The sequence below is a fragment of the Pelophylax lessonae genome (genome assembly GCF_965119305.1).
Source record: "Pelophylax lessonae genome assembly, chromosome: 5".
Taxonomy (NCBI): Eukaryota; Metazoa; Chordata; class Amphibia; order Anura; family Ranidae; genus Pelophylax; species Pelophylax lessonae.
The window spans coordinates 759928-785195 of NC_138772.1; the positions used below are offsets into that span (position 1 = coordinate 759928).

The following is a 25268-nucleotide window of genomic DNA, read 5'->3' on the forward strand; positions in this document are numbered from 1 at the left end:
GATGGCTTGACGCATGTGCAGACGAGGGACGCAGCGGCTGTCTTGTTGGTGGGGAAACCAACACGCTGTATGACTGAATGCTGACCATTGACCTCATATATGTAAGCTGCTTTCTTTTATTTCCATAATGATCAAAGTTCCTACACTATGAGGGGATTATGTATTTATGTTCCCTGAGTGCGTTAAGGAGCCTTTGGGAGTCCATTTCGGTCCGTGATAGTAGGAGGTGTTCAGATACTATTGGATCCTGCCTGTCCTAGATTTATCAGCACTTTTGGCGTTTTTTGACCCTGTCGGGTCTAAGGAGCTGGTAAGAGTATCCTGTGACTCTGCTTCGTGGGGGACTTTCCTATCTGCACCCCCCCCCCCATTTTGTAATTTATGTGGACTCTACATTTGCACTTGAATGTTGTCAGCTGCATTTTGTTTTACCTGGATTAGCGCGACACCATCTCCTATATTGCCATTGAAGATATTGTTTTCTTGTCTTTTTGTGTCGGCTGCTTTTCATTTAAAGCGGAGTTCCGGGCACGAAAACATTTTTTCAATAAACATACCCCCGGGACAGTCAGGGCTAGTACATTCCACAATGGATAGCCTCTGATCTGTCCCGGTTCGCACTTACCTGCAAGAGGAAATACTCACTTATAAAATTTCTTCTCCAGCGTTGCCATCTCTCTTGTGGGCAGCTGAAGCCGGCGCAATCCTCTTCTGCGTCCTCTTCCGCGTCTTCTTCTCCCAGAATCAATGCAACGGCACCGGCCCCTCTCGTCACTTCCGGTGCGGCGCCGCATTCCTCCACAGCTTCTGGGCATGCCCAGAAGCTGTTTAGCAGGGAATGCGGTGTCGCCCCGGAAGTGACAAGAGGGGCCGGTGCCGTTGCATTGATTCCTGGAAGCGATGACGTTCAGCTCCCAGGAATCATTGCATGCCAGGAAGTGACGGCGCGGGCCGCGGCACAGAGGGAGGAAGTGGAGAATAGGTGAGTATATTCGATCTACAATTACAAGGTGAGTAAAAAAAAAAATATATACCGAACTATCCAATTCCTTTTCAGGTGAAGAAGATCCAGCAGATGGGCACAAAATCGATTAGGTCGATTTTGTGCCCGGAACTCCGCTTTAAGGGGGTTTAACCCTTTCACATTAGTATCTTATGTTAACATTTTAGTATTATGATTATAGCGCAGCAATCTTATCCTATTTATTCTTTGTCTTACTATTTGTAAATTTCCTTTCCTGGAGTCCATCAATATATTTTATATTCTCTCCTCTCAGATGTCGCCCTTTCACTGGAAGCATTATTATTATTATTATTATTATTATTACATTCTTATTCTATTTTCTTTTAGATGTCGTCTTCCTGTGGGAAGCACTCCACATAGCATGGATGCTCCACAAAACGCTCCAGGAACAGGCAGCAATCCTAAAATGTTGCACCTTCCTATTGCATCCACCACACCGACAAGGAGATGCTGCTCCTGAATTCCAACAACGACCTGGATGAAACGGTCTGCGTGCAGAAGAGAGGCTGTGTGGTGGCATCGATGGACAAGGAAGCTGTCACTACTGACATTGGCTGGGGCTCTTTCATTCCAGTGGAGATCTTACATCGGGTCTTCCGGTTGCTGGCGGACAGTGAGGGTGCGGTCCCCATTCTGTGCAGGTGAGGACACAAGACAATGGATGTATCCGGAGTGTCATCCTCCATCTCTTATCTCCTGTGTCTCCCTTCTGTAGGCTCTCCCAGGTATGTCGGCTATGGCGGCAGGTAGCGTCCAGTCGGGACCTTTGGCGTCGTGTGACAGTGAGTCGTTGCTGTGTCCTTCCGGGCATCACCGATCCACCGAGAACCCAGAAAAGGGTGATGAAGACAATTGGAGCGCTCATCCAGCAACGGTCAGTTCAGCTCTTCCCTCCAGGTTTATTAGACAGGTTGTAGAATTGGGCAGCAGGAAGTGTTTGCAGATATCCACAAAACAAAAGGCCCCAAAACTATTCCAGAATGAATGTCCATGCTTTTACTTTCCACTTTGGTGTCACGTTTTTGAGGAAGTTGATTAAACTTTTTTTTCCTCCATTGTGGGACACAGGAGTTCTTAACCACTTAAGCCCCAGAAGATTTTGCCCCCTTCCTGACCAGGCCCTATTTTGCGATTCGGCACTGCGTGACTTTAACGGACAATTGCGCGGTCGTGCGACGCTGTACCTAAACTAATTTGATCATACACTATAAACAAAAAAAGAGCGACAATTTTTGCAAAAAAAAATATTTTTCTCATTTTTTTTTTATATTAAATCCCCCCGCAAAAAAAATGTAAAAATAAAATTTTTTTTACATTTTAGGCTAATTTGTTTTATGCTACATGTTTTTGGTAAAAAAAAAATCGCAAAAAGCGTATTTTGATTGGTTTGCGCAAAAGTTGTTCGTTTACTAACTAAGGGAAAGATTTTTGTCATTTGTTTGTTTTTTTTTGTTTTTTGTTTTGTTTTTTTTTTAACGAGTAATGGCGGCGATCTGCGTTTTTTTTTTTTTTTTTTTGCGGGACTGCAACATTGCGGCGGACAGATCGGACCCTTGACTGACATTTTTGATTTTTGACACTTTTGGGGTTACCAGTGACATTACTACAGTAATCAGTGCTAAAAATATGCACTGTTACTGTAAAAATTACACTGGCAGGGAAGGGGTTAACTTTATTGGAGAGGGAGGGGCTATGTGTGTCCCTAGGGGCGTGATTCTAACTGTGATTGGATGTGGCTTGAGGTGTAGGAACAGTGATCAACGGTCCTACATAGTAGAACCGTGTGATCACCATTCCTACACAGGGGAGAATGACAGGCGGCTTTGTTTACATCAGCCGCCTGCCTTTTTCCCCCTCTAACGGACGATCATGACTGCCTGGCGGACATCGGGTCCGTCGGGCACACGCGCACGGGGGTCCTTGACCGAGCGGGAGCGTGCCTCCGGCGGCGCGCGATCGCTCCCCAGAGCCTCAAAGGCTAGTGACGTAGCCCTACGTCACTTTGCCTGTGAGGGGCTGACCGCCGCAGTATATGTACTTGCGGCGGTCGGCAAGTGGTTAAACGATTGGGTTATACTGCCATCTACTGGAAGATTGGACTCTGGCAAACAGAAAAAACAAGCCAGCTTCCAGTATAACCCCGCCCCCTCTACCCAGAATGTCTCGGGTTTTTTTGCCAGTGTCCTTGTGGTCACCTTCTCCAACTCCCCTGAAGAAAGCCTTTTGATTTTCTTTGTTAAACCTTTGTTTTCTAGGACCGTAAATGGGTGCCCAGTTGACCAATTAGTATGTTTCCCGTTCGTTCTATAAATCGTTATCACTTCCTTTGTAATGTGTAAATGGTCTGCTACCTGATTGTACATTCAGGAATATATACAGTGGGGAAAATGATTTGATCCCTGCAGATTGTGTAAGTTTGCCCACTTACAAAGAATGGCGGGTGTATAATTTATATCATATATATGCATCCTTTTGAGAATGTCTGTGTAGACGAAACTCATCAGGGGGTCCTTACATCTCTGCAAACCACCATCACTTTCCACGGCACCCATATATTGCCTTTATCTTATGGATATTTGTAAGTACCTCCATTTTTAACTGATTGCCGACCGCCGCACGACTATTTACTGCGGCGGTCAGCCCCTCACAGGCAAAGCAACGTAGGGCTACACCGCTAGCCTGTGAGGGTCTAGGGAGCGCGCGCCGCCGGAGGCGCGCTCCCGGACACTAGCCCCCACCCCCCCCCCCTGCGCGTGTGTGCCCAGCGGACCCGATGTCCGCCGGTCACTCGGCGATCGTCCGTTACACCGGAAGAAAGTCAGGCGGCTAATGTAAACAAAGCTGCCTGTCATTCTTCCCTGTGTAAGAATGGAGATCAGACGGTCCTGCTATGTAGGACCATTGATCTCTGTTCTTACACTAGTAGCCACAGCCAATCACAGTTGGAAACACACCCCTAGGGACACACTTAACCCCTCCCTCTCCAATTCAGTTAACTCCTTCACTGCCAGTGTCATTTTTACAGTAACAGTGCATATGTATAGCACTGATTACTGTAGTAATGTCACTGGTACCCCCAAAAGTGTCAATGTCAGTCAAGGGTCCGATCTGTCTGTCGCAGTCCCGCAAACAAAAATCGCAGATCGCCGCCATTACTCGTTAAAAAAAAAACACCAAAAATGACAGAAATCTTTCCCGTAGTTAGTAAACGCAATAACTTTTGCGCAAACCAATCAAAATACGCTTATTGTGATTTTTTTGTTTTTTTTTTTTTACCAAACATATGTAGCAGAAAACAAATTGGCCTAAAATTTTAAAAAATTTAGATTTTTACATTTTTTTTTGGGGGGGGAATTTCATATAAAAAATGTGAAAAATATTTTTTCAAAATCTACGCTTTTTTTTTTTTTTTTTTTTGTTTATAGCGCAAAAAGTAAAAATCGCACAGGTGATCAAATACCACCAAAAGAAAGCTCTGTTTATGGGAAAAAATACGTAAATTTTGTTTGGGTACAGAGTCGCACGACCGAGCAATTGTCAGTTAAAGTCGCACAGCGCCGAATCGCAAAAAGTGGCCCAGACATAAGACAGCAAAATCCTCCGGTGGTAAAGTGGTTAACTTGCTATCTGCAAGCTTTCTTAAGACCATTGGAAGCTGAGAGTGCCTTTGTGAGAGAGCACTGAGATCCTGTCTGCTACTTGGAATGGATAAAGGTTCAATCATGAGAATCTCCTATGGCAACTGTTTTTAAAGCCCAACCAATCTCCATCACCCCTTTACAGTAGATAGAGAGCCACGGTGGACTTTTTTTTTTTTTGTATATATAGTAGTCATCTCTATAGCTGTGTCCAGGGCTTACAATGACCATTTGTAGAAATAGGTTTGAAATGTTGACAGCCATGTCCTCCCCTTCATTGCTACTGTCTAATCCAGTTTTTCTTTGTTCACTGGTGGGCACAGCTCCATGTCATCTTCTTCTTAGACCCTTGGGGTTATGCTGCTCACTCTTTAGGAGTAGGGCTAGGGGGAAACCATTTTGGCTCCTCCCCTGGGGCAGTCCCAGGGGGTATACCATCACTTCCTGCTATTGGACTTCAGGTTTTCCGCGGAGTAAGGACCTGGCTCCTTGCTGGGATCTGTGGTCCTGGCATTTTTCAAATGGAATTTTTTCTTTTCAGAAATCTGCTTTGACTCCGACCACCAAACTGGACTACTTGGGTCTGGTGCTGGATTCAGCCTCGGCCTGGGTGTTCTTCCGCAGGGGAAACTACTGAAGTTGCAGTATGCGATTTGGCTCCTGTTGTCCAATCGTCGTTGCTCAGGACTTGCATGTAAGTGCTGGGTCTGATGGTCTCCACCTTCGAGGCTGTTCCGTTTGCTCAGTTTGATTCCAGACCTCTACAAAGAGAGATTCTTGCCAAATTAAACCAGGATCCGCAGTCGCTAGACAATCCTGCTGAGTCGGGGTACAAAAGAGTCTCTGATATGGTGGCCCCGCTATCCCGCGCTTCGCCTGGGGAAGTCCTTTCTTCCCCTGTATTGTACAGGGATTTCAACAGGTGCCATTCTGTCTGGGTGGGAAGGTGTCTTGGGAGTATACTCAGCTCAAGGTGTTTGGACTCGAGGGGAGTCCAGTCTGCCGATCAATGTCCTGGAGATTCGGGCGATCAGGCTTTGTCCCAGTGGACGGATTGTCTGCAGGGATGCCCAGTGAGGATACAGTCGGACAATGCTATGGCTGTGGCATATATCAAGGGGGCACAAGTAGTGCCCTGGTGACCGAGGAAGTAGCCGGCATCCTAAGGTGGACAGAATATGTTCCACTCCTCTCTGCTGTGCACATTCTGGGGGTAGAGAATTGGCCAGTGGACTATCTCAGTCGCCAGTTGGATCAATGAAAATGGTCTCTCCATCCGGGGAGTTTCATCAACTATCTCCGGTGGGGGACACCCAATGTGGACCTGTTGGCCCCCCGTCTCAACAGGAAGGGGCAGAGGTTCATGTCAAGGTCTCAGGATCCTCTGGCCAAAGCCGCAGACATTTTGGTGGCTAATTGGAGTCCGTATCGTCTGATTTACGCTTTTCCTCCATACAACTTCTGTCTAGACTGCTACGCATAATCGAGGTGGAAGGGATTCCAGTCATTCTGGTGGCGCCAGACTTGCCTCGCCAGTCTTGGTACGCAGGCCTGGTAAGGCTGGTAGCAGACGTTCCTTGGAAACTTCCTCTCAGGGAGCATCTTCTGTTTCAGGGACCAATCCTCTGTCCTGCTTTACTGTCGCTGGCTTTAACGGCGTGGCTATTGAAAGCCAGGTTCTGAAGGACAGAGGGCTGTCGGAGTCGGTGATTCCTACACTGTTGACAGCTAGGAAATCTACTTCTAGGAAGGTTTATCATCAAGTTTGGAAGGCATACATTACTTATTTATTTATTATTTATTTCAGGTTCTTGTATAGCGCTGTCAATTTACGCTGCGCTTTACATATATATTGCTCATTCACATCAGTCCCTGCCCTCAAGGATCTTACAACCTAAGGTGGTATGATTCTCCGGGGAGGGGGGAGATTCTCGCCTGTTGGAGTTTATACAACGATGTGTAGATCATCGTTTGGCTCTGGGCACCAACAAGCGCCAGATTTCCGCCCTGGCCATATTTTTACAAAGTCTGTTGGCGGCAAAGTTCTTGGATAACACTTATGTGCAGGAAGTTGGCTATCTGGCTCCTCCGGTGCGATCCCTGCTACCTCCGTGCAATCTCAATTTGGTATTGTCGGTACTTCAAAAGACTCCTCTTGAAAATATTTGTGAACTTAATCTGCTCACTGTTGCAGAAGGTGGCCTCTTTGGACGCTATTCTGCGCATAGGGTGTTGGAGTTGGCTGCCTTATCCTGTCGGTTGCCTTACCTGGTGGTTCACAGGGACGAAGTGGTGTTACGACCCTTTCAGGCGTTCCTTCCTAAGGTTGTCTCAAGGTTTCATTTGCATGAAGATATTGTGTTGACGTCTTTTATGTCCCAAGCCGAAATAGCCTAAAGAAATTGCTCTACACTCCCTGGATGTAGTTTGTACATCTTGGATGTAGGGCAATTCGGGTGTACCTGGCGCCGACTGAGTCGATTCAGAAATCCAATTCTTTGTTTGTTTTTATGGATAGACCTCGTAAGCGGCAGGCTGCATCTGCCGCGACCATTTCCAGATGGATCAGGGAGAAGGTGGTGACGGCCTATTCCAGTGATGGCGAACCTTGGCACCCCAGATGTTTTGAAACTATATTTCCCATGATGCTCATGCACTCTGCACTGTAGTTGGGCATCATGGGAAATGTAGTTCCAAAACATCTGGGGTGCCACGGTTCACCATCACTGGCCTATTCCATTAAGGGTCAGCTTCCTCCTTGCCCTGTCAAGGCGCATTCTACGATGCTGGATGCTGCGTTCGTTTTGCAGGCTGCGGTTGCAGAGGCTCCCTCCTACCTCTTGAGGGTGTATTTTTTTTTTTTTTTTCTTGGTGGTGAGCTCCAGTTGTTCCTGTTTGGCAAAGTTTAGCCCTTGTTGGGAATTCTATGTATCGATGTGTTTTTCCCACCCCTCATATGGACACTGCTTTCGGACATCCCAAGGGTCTAAGAAGACATGGAGCTGTGCCTGTCACGGAACGAAAGAGAAAACTGGATTTTTGTCTGGCCGTAAAATCATTTTCTCTTGAGGTTCACTGAGGGACACAGCACCCGCCCCTCTGGGTTGAGCTATATATTCATCTGACACTGCTTGTTACAAACTGAAGTCCTATAGCAGGAAGTGATAGTGTACCCTTTGGGACTCCTTCAGGGGCGTAGCCAAAATTGTTTCCGCTAGTCCTACTCCTAAAAAGAGCAGCATATAAGCCCAAGGGTCTAAGAAGGCATGGAGCTGTGTCCGTCCGTGAACCTCCGAGAGAAGGATTTTACGGTAAGGCAAAAATCCATTTTTTTTTTTTTCTTTTAGGCTTCCTCAAGTCTCTGACTTTTCCCTTCATCAATGGAAGAATTTTGTGTCCTTTGTACTACAGGTAGGTGCAATTTTTACACTGTGTCCCCAGGGGTTGAGGGGATGCCTCCCACCTACCCCTTGGTGCCATGGGTGCCTCCCACCTCGTCCCAGATGGCACAGGACCCGCACACCTCTCTGAATGCCATAGGGACTTCCTGCATGTCACAGGTCCCTCCTACCTCTCCCCACTGGGTCCTCGCTCCTGTCCCTGGATCCCATAGTGACTTCCTGCCTGTCCCCACATGCCACAGGTGCCTTCCACCTTCTCCTGGGTGCCATCGGGTCCCTCCTACCTCTCCCCACTGGGTCCTCGCTCCTGTCCCTGGATCCCATAGTGACTTCCTGCCTGTCCCCACATGCCACAGGTGCCTTCCACCTTCTCCTGGGTGCCATTGGGTCCCTCCTACCTCTCCCTACATGCCACAGAGCCCTCACACCTGTACCTGAATGCCATAGGGACCTGTCTTCCTGTTCTCAAAAGCCAGGGGTTTCCCCACCTGTAGAAGGAAAGCATACAGAGGGCGCACCAGCCTAGCGCATTACCTTTAAAACAATTTATTAAATTGGACAATATACACATCATACTCACAAAGTGGATGTGAGATATAAGCAAGATATGCAATAATCGGTCCACCGGAAATGCCCACTGAGCTTCATCCACAAACAAGGGATGTGATGTGAACCTCCAAAAAATCTTACGTGTTTCAGGGGTATCCCCCCCCCCCCTTTCTCAGAGCTAAACCCCACCTGTACCCTGAAGCCACAGGGCCTCCCTATTATCCCCTGAACCCACTGGGGCCCTCCCCACTTGATCCCAGAGGCCATAAAGTTCACTGTTCTTAGATGCCAAGGTGGTTTTCTGAATGTCTCCAGATGCCACAGGGTCTCCATCCTGTCACCAACTCTCAGAAGGGGGCCTATCCTCTCCCCCCAAATTTCTGTCTTGACATTTTTATCCTGTATCCCTGTTCTCACTGTCTTTTCTGTTTTTATTTTAAGAATTTGTCGCAGTCCTGCCCACTGCTAAAGTCTCTTACGCTGTCACATTGTAATCAGGTGACTGTGGAGGACCTGCTGTCTATAGGACGTTGCTGTCCCCAGTTGCAGAGCCTCAACCTGCAGAACTCCAAGGTACAATGTGCATTACTCTACACTTCTCTGGAAGAATCAGCAGCGCTTGGTATGGGTGGACTGTCCTGTGTGGTTTTTATTTATTTATTTTTTTTCCCCATTCAAAGTCTCCGGTTATGGGGAACTGCTTGACTGTGACCACCTCACCTTGTCTCTTAGTGATGTGTGTGTTGTCTCCATAGGTTCAGTTTGATGCTGTGCAAAGATTCCTGGAGATGTATGGCGCTCGTCTCAGGCGACTATCAATGTCCTACAGCCTTCATATGAAATCAATTATGAGCGGAATAGCGGTATGTCCTCTGGCGTGATCTCTCCATTAAACCGGGTCACATATCCGTCCCAGGTCTATCCTTCTCCTTCCCTTATCGCCTCTCCATTATATATCCCAACCCAGTTCTATCCTTCTCCTTCCCTTATCTCCTTCCCTTATCTCCTCTCCATTATATATCCCTCCCCGGTTCTATCCCTCTCCTTCCCTTATCTCCTCTCCATTATATATCCCTCCCCAGTTCTATCCTTCTCCTTCCCTTATCTCATCTCCATTATATATCCCTCCCCGGTTCTATCCTTCTCCTTCCCTTATCGCCTCTCCATTATATATCCCTCCCCGGTTCTATCCTTCTCCTTCCCTTATCGCCTCTCCATTATATATCCCTCCCCGGTTCTATCCTCCTCCTTCCCTTATCTCCTCTCCATTATATATCCCTCCCCGGTTCTATCCTTCTTCTCCTTCCCTTATCGCCTCTCCATTATATATCCCTCCCCGGTTCTATCCTTCTCCTTCCCTTATCGCCTCTCCATTATATATCCCTCCCCGGTTCTATCCTTCTCCTTCCCTTATCGCCTCTCCATTATATATCCCTCCCTGGTTCTATCCTTCTCCTTCCCTTATCGCCTCTCCATTATATATCCCTCCCCAGTTCTATCCTTCTCCTTCCCTTATCGCCTCTCCATTATATATCCCTCCCCAGTTCTATCCTTCTCCTTCCCTTATCGCCTCTCCATTATATATCCCTCCCCAGTTCTATCCTTCTCCTTCCCTTATCTCCTCTCCATTATATACCCCTCCCCGGTTCTATCCTTCTCCTTCCCTTATCTCCTCTCCATTATATATCCCTCCCCAGTTCTATCCTTCTCCTTCCTTTATCTCCTCTCCATTTTATATATCCCTCCCCATTTATATCCTCCTCCTCCTTCCCTTATCTCCTCTCCATTATATATCCTTCCCTTATCTCCTCTCTATTATATATATCTCCTTCCCCAGTTCTATCCTCCTCCTCCTGATTCCCTTATCTTGTCTCCATTATATATCCCTCCCCAGTTCTATCCTCCTCCTTCCCTTATCTTGTCTCCATTATATATCCCTCCCCAGTTCTGCCCTCTTACCTGCCTCTTATAATTTCTATATTGTAATAACAGGATGGCTGGTGCCCAGAACTGAGGCTTTTGGAGGTGAATCTTCCCTTAGATTCAAAGGTCATGGACTTTCAGCTCCCAATTGAAGAGTTTCAGGCTTCCTGCCCCAAGCTGGAGGTGAGTTGAGTATAATGCAGTTCCTCATTATATGGACTGGAGTATTGTTGATTTGTCAGCGTTGTATGTTTTGCATTTCTGTAAAATCAGAGGAACCGCACAATGGTCCATTACTTCCACCAGACAGGATATCCGCTTTTCTAAAACGTATAGAAATGGAGCATGTATCTTGCCTGGGGAGTCAACAGAATTTCACAATCGCTGCATTCAGAATGCAACAATTGCAGACACAGTCCCTAATAAATAGGAAGTGTTTGCTGTCAGTGACCACACATTGTACAGATCTAGATATATCCTATACCTGAGCTCTGCTGAAATGTAGTTGTTGGACCAGAAATATCTCAGCAGATGCAACCTGCCATCCTATACTGGCAGACTCCAGGGATTTTGTAGTGTTAGCAGCCGGCTAAACTGAAGCATCCAAGAGAATAAAGAGCACCAGACTAATGAAAGCTTGTTGCCATGGCTATTTTATTAAAGTAGTTGTTAACCCACTGTGACAACTTCATATAATCCTGTGTGTTTCCTAATGACAGGTGCTCCTGTCTGTTTTATAAAAAAAAAAAAAAAAAAAAAAAAAAAACGCCGTCTATACCGTATTTCAGAGCGCCTCTTTGCTCTCATGTGACCGGCCAGCTTTCTCCTCTCCCTGGCTGATAAGTGCAATGGGTGGGGCCGAGAATTCCCCACTGACATTAGTCAGGAAGAGAGAGCTGGCCGGTCACGTGAATTCAGAAGCTGGGCACCCTCTATGTAACGACACCCCAAAGTATGAAAGGGGTTACAGTCATCTAGGATAATCTGCTCCCGAACACCAGGACAGCTATTGACCACTCCAATCTGCCAATACATTAAGCCCATGCCAATAATCCCCCCCCCTCCCCCAAGTACGAGACAAGGCTCCGTATTGAGGTCAAGTGAGAATAACTCCTTCTTTATTGAACAGACTTATATACAGTTTTCACCCACAAGGTTACCGCCTAGGTGGACCTTGTTGAAGACTGGACGTGATATTCACAATCCAATAGGAACAGAGTTTTACACTCTCATACAGTGTACACAAAAATATACAATGTGGGACAATCCCCCCTCCCCCTTAGCATCCAATCCACATACCTATAAGTTTCTCTTAAGGTAGACAGACAGAACAATGGGAGGTCATTAACATAATGCGAAAGGGCAATCCACATTCCCTCCCAATACACAACACAAGGAAAACCTGTCTGTCATTGAAAGATATGTAATATACACAGCATTTAGGAAGAACAGATTTCATGGCAAATGGGACTAAATCTTTATATTCATATATGGAGATATGGCTGGCAAATATGACCGTCCCATCTGAAGAAATTCAAACCATTAATCATCTGTCTTAAACTTCCAGTGACGGTGAGTACTGTCACACTCTATATAAAAGCTAATGAACTTGTTTAACTGGTTCATAAAGGTTAAACGGGAAGTGATGTTGGCAGGAAATGGAGAAGGCAAGAAATGTGAACACAGCCATCTGCTGAATGCAGGGTGGGGAGTCTGTAAGGAGACCTAGGTAGAAGTAAGAGGGCTCCATAACTCCCAAGAAGACCTGTATGGAAGGAAGAGGGCTTCCATAACTCCCAAGAATACCTGGATGGAAGGAACAGGGCCTCCATAACACCAAGAAGACCTGGATGGAAGGAAGAGGGCTTCCATAACTCCAAGAAGACCTGGATGGAAGGAAGAGGGCTTCCATAACTCCAAGAAGACCTGGGTAGAAGGAAGAGGGCTCGTAACACCAAGAAGACCTGGATGGAAGGAAGAGGGCTTCCAAAACTCCCAAGAAGACCTGGATGGAAGGAAGAGGGCTCCGTAACACCAAGGAGACCTGGATGGAAGGAAGAGGGCTTCCATAACACCAAGAAGCCCTGGATGGAAGGAAGAGGGCTTCCATAACTCGAAGAAGGCTTCCATAACTCCAAGAAGACCTGGGTGGCAGGAAGAGGGCTTCGTAACACCAAGGAGACCTGGGTAGAAGGAAGAGGGCTCCATAACACCAAGAAGACCTAGATGGGAGAACGTGGAAGGGAAGAATCTTTTCTTCAAATATATATTTAAATTGTAGGTATATCCAAAGTATACATTAGTACAAACTCACCTAGTCCCCCCACGCAAGGGCTATGACTGGCGACGTAGGGAGCATAAATGTAGGTGTATAGCATTGGCGAAGGAAGGAGGGCTCCTTCCCAAACAGGCACATTTAACCTAAACAAAATATATGTATTTTAGGGAAAACCTCCTAATTTCCCAAAGTAGCCAGGACATGTCTCTCAATGACCCCTTAGCAGATAGTTCTGGATGCCAACAGACAGCTAAAGAGGGCTGAAGAACCCATCAAAATGGAATAGAAAGCCAGACGAGAGAGGTAAAAGTAAAGTGAGGGGGAGAGAAGGGTAGGGACCCGGGGTCACCTGAGACACCAATGAGAGTCGACCCACGCTTGTCAGGGGAAGATCAGGCAAGGCATCAACCATGGTTCCCAGATTTTAAGGAACTTGGTGCGCGTGACGTGAAGAATACCAGACATTTGTTCATTAGGCATCATGGCCGTTAAATACACCCGCACTTCCTGGTAAGGGACTGTAGATTTTTTGCAGGCCTGGGCAATTGTCCCTATTTGGCTGCTATGAACAAATAAGATGCCAATTTTTGTTGACGAGCGAATAAGCCCAGAATGGGGCAATTCAGCAAAGCAAATTTTAGCCTTCTTTCGGATATTTAGAACAGGGAATACAGCAGACCAAACTCCAGCTAGTCGTGGGCAGGTCCACCAGGTATGCGGAGCATCCCCACAGTGGCTGCACCCCCGAAAGCAGTGATCACTAGAAGTCAGATTAGCATGGACAATATGGGCCAGAACCCAATACCACCATTACAGTTTATATGCCGCTTCTAAGGTGGCAGTATTAAATGAATATTTGGCAATCGAAGAGCAGGCCTTGCTCCAATCCGCCAGGTCGATCTCAGTACCCCAATCCCTCTCCCACTGAGCCACATAGGAAAGTGAAGTGAGATGATCGACCAATCACAGCTGCATAAAGCGTAGAGATAAGGGAGCGCTGACGGGTATGCTCCAAAGTAGTTTTCTGAAACAAATAAGAGGAAGTACGCCGGAGAGAGGGAGGAATCTTTTTTATACAGAGCAATGTGTTTTACTTAAATCTATGAAAAGATCTTCTGAAATGCAGTTCTATAAAAGAGATGCTGCTGCCTTGGGATCCCAAAGCGCTCGGTATTGTGACCAAATGCTTTTTGCTGAAGGGAAGGATCGGCCACTTTTTTAGCTGATCAGGAAACAAGTGAGGTATCAACTGATATATGCAATGTGTTCCGGTGTCTGTAAGTGACAGGTCCTCTTTACAGTTGATGCTGTTGGGATGGTCATGTGATGAGCTTGTGTCTCAGGTTCCTCTCTGTTCCGTGAAAAAACCATACCCGTGAGAAAACCATACCCTCGTCACTTCCGGAGGGTATGGATTTCTCACGGCAGTGTGTTTAACGTTATACTTGCCGCCGTTACATTAAAACAGCTCCTCTGCACTATGAGTGATCTCCGCCCCTCTCCCTGTCACTTCCCTGATCTGGGGTAATAAATATAAAAGCGGATCACGGAGCCGACATTTACATCTCATACACCCGCCGCCGCTTTCATATTTATTAGCCCACATCAGGAAAGTTACAAGGATAGGAGCGGAGGTGTCTCATAGTGCAGCCGCGCTGTTTTATGTAACCGACGCAAGTTTAACATTACTTTCACTACCGTAATTATTTCATACCTTCTGAGCATGCGCACTTGCCATCTTCTCTGCCCTTCCATGATATTTCCGGCTCTCTGAGCATGCGCACTCCTTCGCTGCTCAGCTGTTTCTCACAGGAAGTGACGAGGGTATGGTTTCTCCACGGGGTATGGTTTTCTAACGTTACACTCTCTTCTCCATTGCAGGTGCTGAGACTGGTAAACATCCCATGGCAGGCAAAACCCGAACCTAAAATCCCCACCAGTGCCCCTGGTTTTCCTGAGCTGCAGGAATTAATCGCCAGCTTCTTCTACTCCTCTGTCAACGATGCCGCCTTCCAGAGGCTGCTGAAAAGTTCTAGGAAGCTGCGAGTCCTAGACCTGCGGGGATGTTATAAGATCTCACCACAGGGATTGTCTGCGCTCCCATGTACTGGTCAGTATCTGAGCAACTCCAGAGCACGTCACCCGTATTCCTGGTGTGAGTGTCTGGCTATGAATTGCATAGGAGGTAAAAGGGATTTTTGGGGGGTATGAAGTGGGCCCCATCCTCCAGGACCCCGTGGTCACATTGCTGGTCTGTTCTCCCTGGACTTTTTAGGTCTGTCTATAGCACCCTGATTTCCTGCCTGTGGGGGCTCAGTCTGTACAGGTTCAGGATGTGTTCTTGAGGTTTAACCAGTTCTGGACCTCCCTATAGCAGAAATCCTTGCAAATTTTATTAAAAATAAAAAGGAAATAAATCCTATGTACATAAGTATTCACACCCTTTGCTCAATACTTTGGTGAAGCACCTTTGGCATATATATTGTAAATATATTGTTGCTTTTTGGTCAAATAAATATGAAGTATGTCAAAGAAATATAAAGAGATTTCCAAGCTCAAACTTGCCAACCAACTAGGGACCAACTGAATTGACCTGTCTAAAAATATGCCTCAAGAACAGTGGTTTAGTCTGCACACATTTGCAAATACATGCGTAAGCTACAGGCCCCATCTAGGCCTGTTTTCTGTAGTTCCTAATAACTTATGAGTCTCCACAATGGAAGCACATGTATGTATTTATTTATTTTTTTAAATCAAGAAAAAACTTTATTGAGAAAAATTCACACCATTACATTCAGACAATAAAAAAGAAAACTGTCGGATGGCAACATCAAACCACAAACAGTACATAGTCCATGCCATGCCACAATCCCCCCTAGGTTATCACATATACGTACAGTTCGATCCACGTTAAAGAGAACATGACATATGTAAATGCAAGAAACCCCCCCCATGCAAACCAAGAATTAGCAGGAGTACCTCCCAAAAAAAAAATTACAATAACAAACGGTCCAGAACTAGATCGTCAGGGGCCATGCCTGGACTTTCCAACCACACACCCCAAACCTTAGCGAATTTCTGAGGCACCCCCCTGTGCTGGTAGATAACCTTCTCCATACGCAAAGTAGAAGCCATCTGTTCCAGGCACATCCTATACGTAGGTGGTACCTGTGCTATCCAGTGTCTCAGGATAAGTAAACGGGCCTGAAAGAGCACCCGAGTTTCGGCCTCTCTCAGAAACCTATCCTCCACTATCGACTCCAGTAACCCCAGAATACAGTGTCTGGGATCCCTAGGGATATCCGCCCCCAGAGCCACATTAATGGCAGATATCACCTCGGACCAGTATCTGTGCAACTTTGGACATCTCCACACCAAGTGAACCAAGTCCCCCTTCTCTCTCTGGCATCGTCCACAGAGATCATCGTCGCGAAGACCCATGGCATAAAGCTTCAGGGGGGTGTGATGCACTCTTAGTAGGATGTAAAGCTGCGACACCTGGTGGGAGACATTGAGAGAGCAGCTGCGAACTACCTCCAAGGCCTCCTCCCACAGCTCCCCCGGGATCTCCCCCACATCCTCGCTCCAACGATCACAAGCTGGGCTCGGGTACTTTTCCAAGAACTAACCCAGAAGAGAGGCATAGCAACCAGATATGAAGCCCTTGGTATCCGTACATTGTTGCATAAGGAAGAAAACGGGGGTCGAGGACACGAAGAGCTGTCCCTGGGCTGCCTGCACCCGCATCGCGTGCCGTAATTGAAAATAATAAAACCGCATACTGTCCGGAAGCGAGAAACGCTCCTTAAGCTGTTCAAAAGTCAGAAGTGTCCCTTCCCGCATAATATGGATAAGGTGAGTCACCCCGTATGCTCGCCACCTGTCTGCCTGATCCAGCTTACATAATTCAGGATAAGTCTTATTGTCTCAGATCGGGCTGAAATTAGTGTAACCGAAGGCTCGTTGAAATTGTTTAGTTTTGTCCCATATTTTTTGTAGTAATCTATATGTCGGGAAACGCTTGTTAGGTTTAGAAAAAAGTTGTGCCTCAAGTCCCTCCGGCACCCCCCGCGCGCCAGCATATGTATTTTAATGGATAGGCAGACGGCAGGTGAGCCTGGAAGGAGCCCACTCCGCCTTAAAAGTACAAAAACAATGAACACCCAGCACATAGCACTATGGCAGCAAAGATGTCAGTGTTTTGCCTGGCCAATATGTTCAAAATACAAACAAGTGGCCACCGACCACACCTATAACTGGTCTATGCAGCAAGGAGCACTGGAAGGTTGACTTATGTCATACAAATACAAAGAGATTTCCAAGCTCAAACTTGTCAACCAGCCAGAGACTGTACCTTTTACAGCCTCAAGTATTTGAGTATGATGCTACAAGCTGGCACTCCTATTTGGGCAGTTTCCCCAATTCTTTGCAGGACCTCTCAAGCTCCATCAGGTTGGATGGGGGAGGGTCGGTGCACAGCCATTTTCAGATCTCTCCAGAGATCGGGTTCAAGTCTGGGCTCTGGCTGGGCCACTCAAGGACATTCACAGAGTTGTCCCGTAGCCACTCCTTTGTTATCTTGGCTGTGTGCTTAGGGTCGTTGTCCTGTTGGAAGGTGAACCTTCGCCCCAGTCTGAGGTTCAGAGCGCTCTGGAGAAGGTTTTCATCCAGGATGTCTCTGTACATTGCTGCCTTCATCTTTCCCTCCATCCTGACTAGTCTCCCAATTCCTGCCGCTGAAAAACATCCCCATAGTATGATGCGGCCTTTGTTTCATCAGAGCAGAGAATTTTGTTTCTCATGGTCTGGGAGTCCTTCAGGTGCCTTTTGGCAAACTCCAGGCGGGCTGTCATGTGACTTTTACTGAGGATTGGCTTCTGTCTGGCCACACCCATACAGGCCTGATTGGTGGAGTGCTGCAGAGATGGTTGTTCTTCTGGAAGGTTCTCCTCTCTCCTCAGAGAAACGCTGGAGCTCTGTCAGAGTGACCATCGGGTTCTTGGTCACCTCCCTGACTAAGGCCCTCCTCCCCCGATCGCTCAGTTTGGCCGGGCGGCCCGCTCTAGGAAGAGTCCTGGTGGTTCCAAGCTTCTTCCATTTACAGATGATGGAGGCCACTGTGCTCATTGGGACCTTCAATGCTGCAGAAATGTTTCGGTACCCTTCCCCCGATCTGTGCCTCCATACAATCCTTTCTCCGAGGTCTACAGACAATTCCTTGGACTTCATGGCTTGGTTTGTGCTCTGACATGCACTGTTACCTGTGGGACCTTATATAGACAGGTGTGTGCCTTTCCAAATCATGTCCAATCAACTGAATTTACCACAGGTGGACTCCAATCAAGTTGTAGAAACATCTCAAGGGTGATCAGTGGAAACCGGGTGCACCTGAGCTCAATTGTGAGTGTCATGGCAAAGGGTGTGAATACTTATGTACATGGGATTTTTTTATTATTTTTTTCTTTTTTTTTAAGGTATTTTTTATTAATACAAAGGTATACATACAATGGCAACAAGGCAGTTACAAAAGACTGTGAATATAAAAGGAATTACATACACAATGACCAAACAGCCACCAGTAAATTCAAGCATAATAAACCATCTCGAAACTGCATTTGAAATTTGAGTACCAGTACCGTATTGAGCACATATATAACAGAAAAAGATTTAAATTGGGGCCAAACAATATCCATGAACATGGAGAAGCAACAGTACCCCACAGGCATCATGGAGGGGCAAGCAGAATTCACAGGGTTACCTACATACGTGTTCAGGATTTCCCCCCTTAATCTAGATTCCGTCTATACCTCCAGGGTTCCCGAGACCGAATCTACCCAGACCAACCATATTTTATCAAATTTTTTCGGGCGATTTTGATTTTTAATAAATTTAAAAAGATTTCAAACCAACTTCTATCACATTTTCATTATGGGGGATTTTTTGTAGAATTTTTAGGAAAGTAAGGAATTTAATCCATTTTAGAATAAGGCTGTAACATATAAGGTGGAAAAAGTGAAGCGCTGTGACTACTTTCTGGATGCACTGTAAATGTATATGTGTCCATACATATTTGGACACAGGCACAATGTTAGATTTTTTTTTTACCAAAACCTATTCAAGCTATAGTTCTATAATGGATACGGGCTGAAGTGCACACTCAGGTGTAATCTGAGGGGAAGTACCGTATTTTCCTGCGTAGAAGACGACCCCCCAACTTTTCCAGTTAAAATATAGAGTATGCATAAAACAGCTAAAGCTGAAAGGAAGGATAAAACAATAAACCCATGGGAGCTGCCATGCTCCACAACCCCCCTCCTTGCATCCCAGTCCCCTCCACAGTCCCCCTCCTTGTATCCCAATCCCCTCCACAGTCCCCCTCCTTGTATCCCAATCCCCTCCACAGTCCCCCTCCTTGTATCCCAGTCCCCTCCACAGTCCCCCCTCCTTGTATCCCAGTCCCCTCCACAGTCCCCCTCCTTGTATCCCAATCCCCTCCACAGTCCCCCTCCTTGTATCCCAATCCCCTCCACAGTCCCCCCTCCTTGTATCCCAATCCCCTCCACAGTCCCCCCTCCTTGTATCCCAATCCCCTCCACAGTCCCCCCTCCTTGTATCCCAATCCCCTCCACAGTCCCCCCTCCTTGTATCCCAATCCCCTCCACAGTCCCCCCTCCTTGTATCCCAATCCCCTCCACAGTCCCCCCTCCTTGTATCCCAATCCCCTCCACAGTCCCCCTCCTTGTATCCCAATCCCCTCCACAGTCCCCCTCCTTGTATCCCAGTCCCCTCCACAGTCCCCCCTCCTTGTATCCCAGTCCCCTCCACAGTCCCCCCTCCTTGTATCTCAATCCCCTCCTTGTATCCCAATCCCCTCCACAGTCCCCCTCCTTGTATCCCAGTCTCTTCTACAGTTGTCCCCCCTTACTTGCACATTACTCCCTTTCACAGTCCCCTTTACAGCCCCACCCCCTTACCTTACACAGCAGATAGAGGATGCAGCATGTCCGAGCGTAAGGCAGGAAGTGTCCAACTTTCCATTTTACAGGCAGATTGGTTGCTAGGACCGCCCCTAGCAACAACAAATCACAGGCTTTTTAACAGACAGCGGTGGAGGTAGGGGCGGGGGAGCCTAGATGGGAGTTCTCTGTCAGCTTAGGCAGTCCATGTGGCAGCATAGCTAAAGTTCTCTCACTCCCCCACCACATATTCTCCAGTTCGGCTCCAGCATCCGCCGTATAAGACTATACCCGGCGTATAAGACGACCCCTGACTTTTGAGAAGATTTTCCTGGGTTAAAAAGTCGTCTTATACGCCGGAAAATACGGTACATCCAAATTGTAGGAAAGGTTTAGGAATTACAGCTCTTGGGAATAGCCATCCTCCCTTTTTTCAAGGGCTCAAAAGCAATTGGACAATTAAATGAAAAGCTGTGTCATGGCCAGGTGTGGGGTACTCCGTTATTTCTTCATCAGTTAAGCAGGTAAAAGTTCTGGATTCTAAAGCTGGATACACACTATACAACTCATGTTGTTATATTTCCTTTAGATTTACCTTCAACTATGTAGTGCAAGGGCCTGTCTTATTGCATACAAATTGAAAGCGTTTTAGATTTAACCTCATTTTATGTTTTTGGTAAATCTAAAGGGAAAAAATCTAAAGACAATTGCATAGTGTGTATGGCCCATTAGTGTGGTATTTGCATTTGGAATCTATTGCTGTGAACCTTCACCATGCCTTTAAAGGAGCTCCCCATGTAAGTGAAATGGGACATTGTAAGGCTTCAAAAACGAAACCAGTCCATCAGAGATCGCAGCAACATTAGGAGAGGCCAAATTAACAGTTTGGTACAACTGAGGAAAGAAGAACACACTGGTGAGCTCAGCAACATAGAAAGGCCTGGATGTCCACAGAAGACAACCGTGGTGGATGATCTCAGGATCCTCTCTGTGGTAAAGAAAAACCCAATCCCAACATCCAGACAAGTGAAGGACACTCCAGGAGGTGGGTGTATCATTGTCAAAGTCTACAATCAAGAGAAGACTTCACGAGAGCAAATACAGAGAGTTCACCACAAGGTGCAAACCATTCATAAGCCTGAAGAATAGAAAAACCAGATTAGACTTTGCCAAAATATATCTAAAAAGCCAGAGCAGTTCTGGAAAATCATTCTTTGGACGGATGAAACTAAGAATAATCTGTACCAGAATGACGGAAAGGAAAAAGTGTGGAGAAGGCTTGGAACAGCTCCTGATCCAAAGCACACAACGTTATCTGTAAAGCATGGTGGAGGCAGTGTGATGGGCATGCATGGCTTCCAGTGGCACCGGGTCATTGGTGGTTATTGATGATATGACAGAAGCAGCCGGATGAGTTCTGCAGTGTTTAGAGAGATACTGTCAGCCCAGATTCCGCCAAATGCAGCAAAGGTGATTGGACGGCGCTTCACAGTACAGATGGACAATGATCCAAAACACACTGCAAAAGCAACCCAGGAAGCATGAAAAGGAAAAGAAGTGAAATATTCTGCAATGGTCGTGTCCATCACCTGATCTCTTCCCAATTGAGAATTTCATTTGCTGAAGGCAAAACTAAAGGCAGAAAGAGCCGCAAACAAAGAACGGCTGAGGACAGCTGCAGGTAGAGCCTGGCAAAGCATCAGAAAGGAGGAAAGCCAGTCCCAGGTATTGTCCATGGGCTCCAGAAAGGAGGAAAGCCAGTCCCGAGTAATGTCCATGGGCTCCAGAAAGGAGGAAAGCCAGTCCCGAGTAATGTCCATGGGCTCCAGACTTCAGCCAGTCATTGCCAGTAAAGGATTCTCAACCAAATATTACAAAGGAACATTTTATTTATGATTATATTCCTTTGTCCAGTTACATTTGAGCCCCCGAAAATGTGGGGGGGGGGGGGCTGTGTATAGAAATGATTGCAGCTCCTAAAATTTGTACTTGCTATTTATGTTCAACGCCTTAAATTAAGGCCGAAAGTCTGCACGACCGATTGACCGATATCGTGTGTTTTTTTTTTATTGCCGATACCGATATTTTGGTCATCGCATATCGGTATCGGCCGAGATTTTCGGACATTTTAAAAAAAAATGTATTTATTTATTTTTTTTCACAGGTACTGTTGTGGAGGGATCTGGGGGTCCCCAAACCCCTCCTCTGTACTTTAAAAGCATTCAAAACGCCAAGTTTGGCTCTTTTGAATGCTGTCATTTTATTGAATGTGGTCATGACATCACTTCCCGGTGTTTACATGGAGACCCGATCAGAGCCGAATGCAGCTTTGATTGGGTCTTCTCTTCAGCGGCCGTGCAGGTAGGATTCCCGTATCTCGCAGTGGGACGGGAGACCCGGGCAAGCCACGGGAGGGGGGGGGGGGCGACGACGACGTCGTCCCCTCCTGCTCCTTGTAATGACAGCCGAGCGGCTTCTCGGCCGCATTGGTTGTCATTACAAGACAACCGACTGTCGGCTATGGATGGACTACCCATGGCTAAATACACACCGTATATGCTAAGGTAACGTGCGTACAGCATACGGAACGCTCAGAAACCAGCCGGTGCTCTGCCGGCGCCAAAAGGGAGGATACGGAGACATGACAGATGGACATCCCACTCTTTTAGAACGACCCCTCCATCCCACCAGCAGGGAGGACAGATGACCAGACAGCCTCCAGGTAACCCTCAGTCAGCCGGAACATCTCAAACAAACAAATGCTTCTGGAACAATGTCTGCCCATGATATGGCTATGGACATGGGACTACCCAGTTCCCTCTCACTCTGTCTGTGACATGTCCCTCTCACTCTGTCTGTGACATGTCCCTCTCACTCAGTCTGACGTGTCCCTGTCACTCAGTCTATGACTTGTCCCTGTCACTCGGTCTATGACGTGTCCCTGTCACTCAGTCTATGACGTGTCCCATGTCACTCAGTCTATGACGTGTCCCTGTCACTCAGTCTATGACGTGTCCCTGTCACTCAGTCTATGACGTGTCCCATGTCACTCAGTCTATGACGTGTCCCATGTCACTCGGTCTATGACGTGTCCCTGTCACTCGGTCTATGACGTGTCCCATGTCACTCGGTCTATGACGTGTCCCTGTCACTCGGTCTATGACGTGTCCCTCTAACTCAGTCTATGACGTGTCCCTCTCACTCAGTCTGACGTGTTCTTAGTTTATGATGTGTCCCTCTGTCTATGACATGCTTTTCTCGATCTATGACATCTCTCTCAATCTAATACATATATATAAAATATTTATGGATCTATGCAGACTCCCTAGAGAATAAATTGGTGGGTTTTCTTTACTTTTAGTCACACGGTATTTGCGCAGTGGTTTTTCAAACGCAATTTTTTTGGAATAAAGATACACGGTAATGAATTTCATTGAACGCACACCCAATATCATTCCCAATTTGGTAAAATGTAAAAGATGTTACCCTGAGCAAATAAGCTACCCAACATGCCACACTTTAAATTTGCACGCGCTCGTGGAATGGCGCCAAACTACAGTACCTAATAATCTCCATAGGCGCCAATTTACATTTTTTTTTTTTTTTTTTTTTATTCATTGACAAATTTTTTTTTTACTTTCACATAAGGCAAAAGAAAAGTCAACAGAGGGCATCATATATGGTCCACAACAGACCAGCAATCCAGATTTAATTTTTTTTTACAGGTTACCAGTTTAGAATTAGAGGAGATCTGGCACTCGATTGCTCTTGCTCAGACGTTCGCGTCGATACCTCGCATGTGTGGTGTGCGATCAGTAGTTGCATATGTATGAGGTACTTACATATGCACTGTTATTTGTGCATAAACATAGCGGTCAGGGGGCTTTTAATTTTTTTTTTTAACTTTATTGCAATTAGAAGGGATGAGCAACATCCCTTGTGATCGCATGGGCTGTGACACGTCCTTATTGAGAGATCTTGGAGTCTGTTATGGCACTTTTCCACTGCAAGTACCGGCTCGGCTCCACTCGGCCCTGCTTGGCTCTGTTTGGTTTTCCACTGCATGGTACGGTGTTGGAACGGTTCGGTACGGTTTGGTACGGTTTGCTTTTCCACTAAAGTAAAGTGGGTGGGATAACAACAATTCTCTGACCAATCAGTGGCTAGTAGTGACAAACAGTCAACAGCAAAGGATTGTGGGATATGGTACCGGTATGGTACCTCTTGGAACCACAACTGAGGTGGTCCTGTTTAAGCGAGCCGTACCGTTCGGTTCCATGTAGTGGAAAAGCGCCGCCGTACCGTACCATACTGAACCGTTCCAATACCGTACCATGCGGTACCATGCAATGGAAAAGCACAAAAGCAAGCCGAAACGTTCGGTTCCATGCAGTGGAAATGCGCCTTTAGACCTCGAATCTCTCCTCTGGCCTCCAATGCAGCTGATCCGACACAGATCAGTCTGATCGGCTGCTGACGACCAGGTAAATGGAGAGGCGGAACCAGAAGTGACTCATCACTCCCAGTTTACGGGGTCACAGAGGAAAGAACGCCAGTTCCCCTCTCTGTGCTGTGCATGCGTCGCTTCCAGGCTCCACGACTGGATGAGAGAGCCCAGGAAAGGCAATTCGGGGAACCCCCTTCCACCGCCCACAGAAGTGATCAAGTGTCTCTTCCCTCTGCCTCTCCTCCCCTTTCCATCCTTCTCCTACCCCCGCCCCATCCATCTCCTACCCCCGCCCCATCCATCTCCTACCCCCGCCCCATCCATCTCCTACCCCCACCCCATCCATCTCCTACCCCCACCCCATCCATATTTCTGTCTTCTATAATATTCTCACACTGTATTTGGACTTCAGTTTGGTTCTCTGGGTCTAATCTTTGCTTGTCTTCATTAGATGTGGAGCGCCTCTTCCTGGGTTTGTACTGCAGCTCTATGGTGTCTTCATCAATGGTTTCTGGGTCCCATCTGCTGACCCATAAATGGCGGCACAGCCTGCAGGAACTGGACCTGACGGGTCATGGATACATAGAGGAGGATTTGGCAGAGGCCTTGCTTAATCTTTGCAAAGGAAGTGGTACAGGCAACGACCCACTTAGTAATGACACCCTCCAATCCTTAAACCTTTCAGGAACCCGAGCCACGCCCCACGCTGTCAGGTGATCATTCCGCAATCTAGATATTTGTAGTGATATTCTGCCCACCCTGCAGAGTACTGACCCTTCTTTTCTCTACAGAGATGTCCTCCTCAGCTGCCGGTCCCTCACCCACCTCGACCTGTCCTCCTGCCGCAACATTCCCCAAGGACTGGATCGCGTTTACCACGGCAGAGAAGACATTGAGGGGTGTCTAACGGACCTGATCCAAAAACTTCAGGAGGTGGAAGAGCAGGGACACCCCTCATGAACTCCCTCCATTGAACAAAGCGATCCAGTGGATCTCATGTGCCCATATCATTTTGGCATTCACCATAGATGTGGTCCAAAGGGTCTGAGGTT

At 46.9% G+C, this 25268-nt stretch overlaps 1 protein-coding gene across 1 annotated transcript; it reads left to right on the plus strand.

The window, feature by feature from the left end:
• Nucleotides 1–1355: 1355 nt before the first annotated feature.
• On the plus strand, nucleotides 1356–25268 carry LOC309556772 (F-box/LRR-repeat protein 6-like). Its single transcript, XM_082259270.1, has 9 exons — nucleotides 1356–1665; nucleotides 1740–1898; nucleotides 8010–8073; nucleotides 9054–9185; nucleotides 9368–9475; nucleotides 10605–10718; nucleotides 14695–14923; nucleotides 24668–24929; nucleotides 25008–25268. The coding sequence occupies exons 1-9, from the start codon at nucleotides 1472–1474 to the stop codon at nucleotides 25174–25176; spliced, it is 1431 nt and encodes a 476-aa protein (XP_082115396.1). The 5' UTR covers nucleotides 1356–1471; the 3' UTR covers nucleotides 25177–25268.

Coding starts and splice junctions, on each gene's coding strand:
- LOC309556772 (XM_082259270.1), top strand. CDS start 1,472: ATGCTGCTCCTGAATTCCAACAACGACCTGGATGAAACGGTCTGCGTG. Junction 8,074..9,053: donor TTGTGTCCTTTGTACTACAG/GTAGGTGCAATT, acceptor TTTTATTTTAAG/AATTTGTCGCAGTCCTGCCC. Junction 9,186..9,367: donor TCAACCTGCAGAACTCCAAG/GTACAATGTGCA, acceptor TTGTCTCCATAG/GTTCAGTTTGATGCTGTGCA.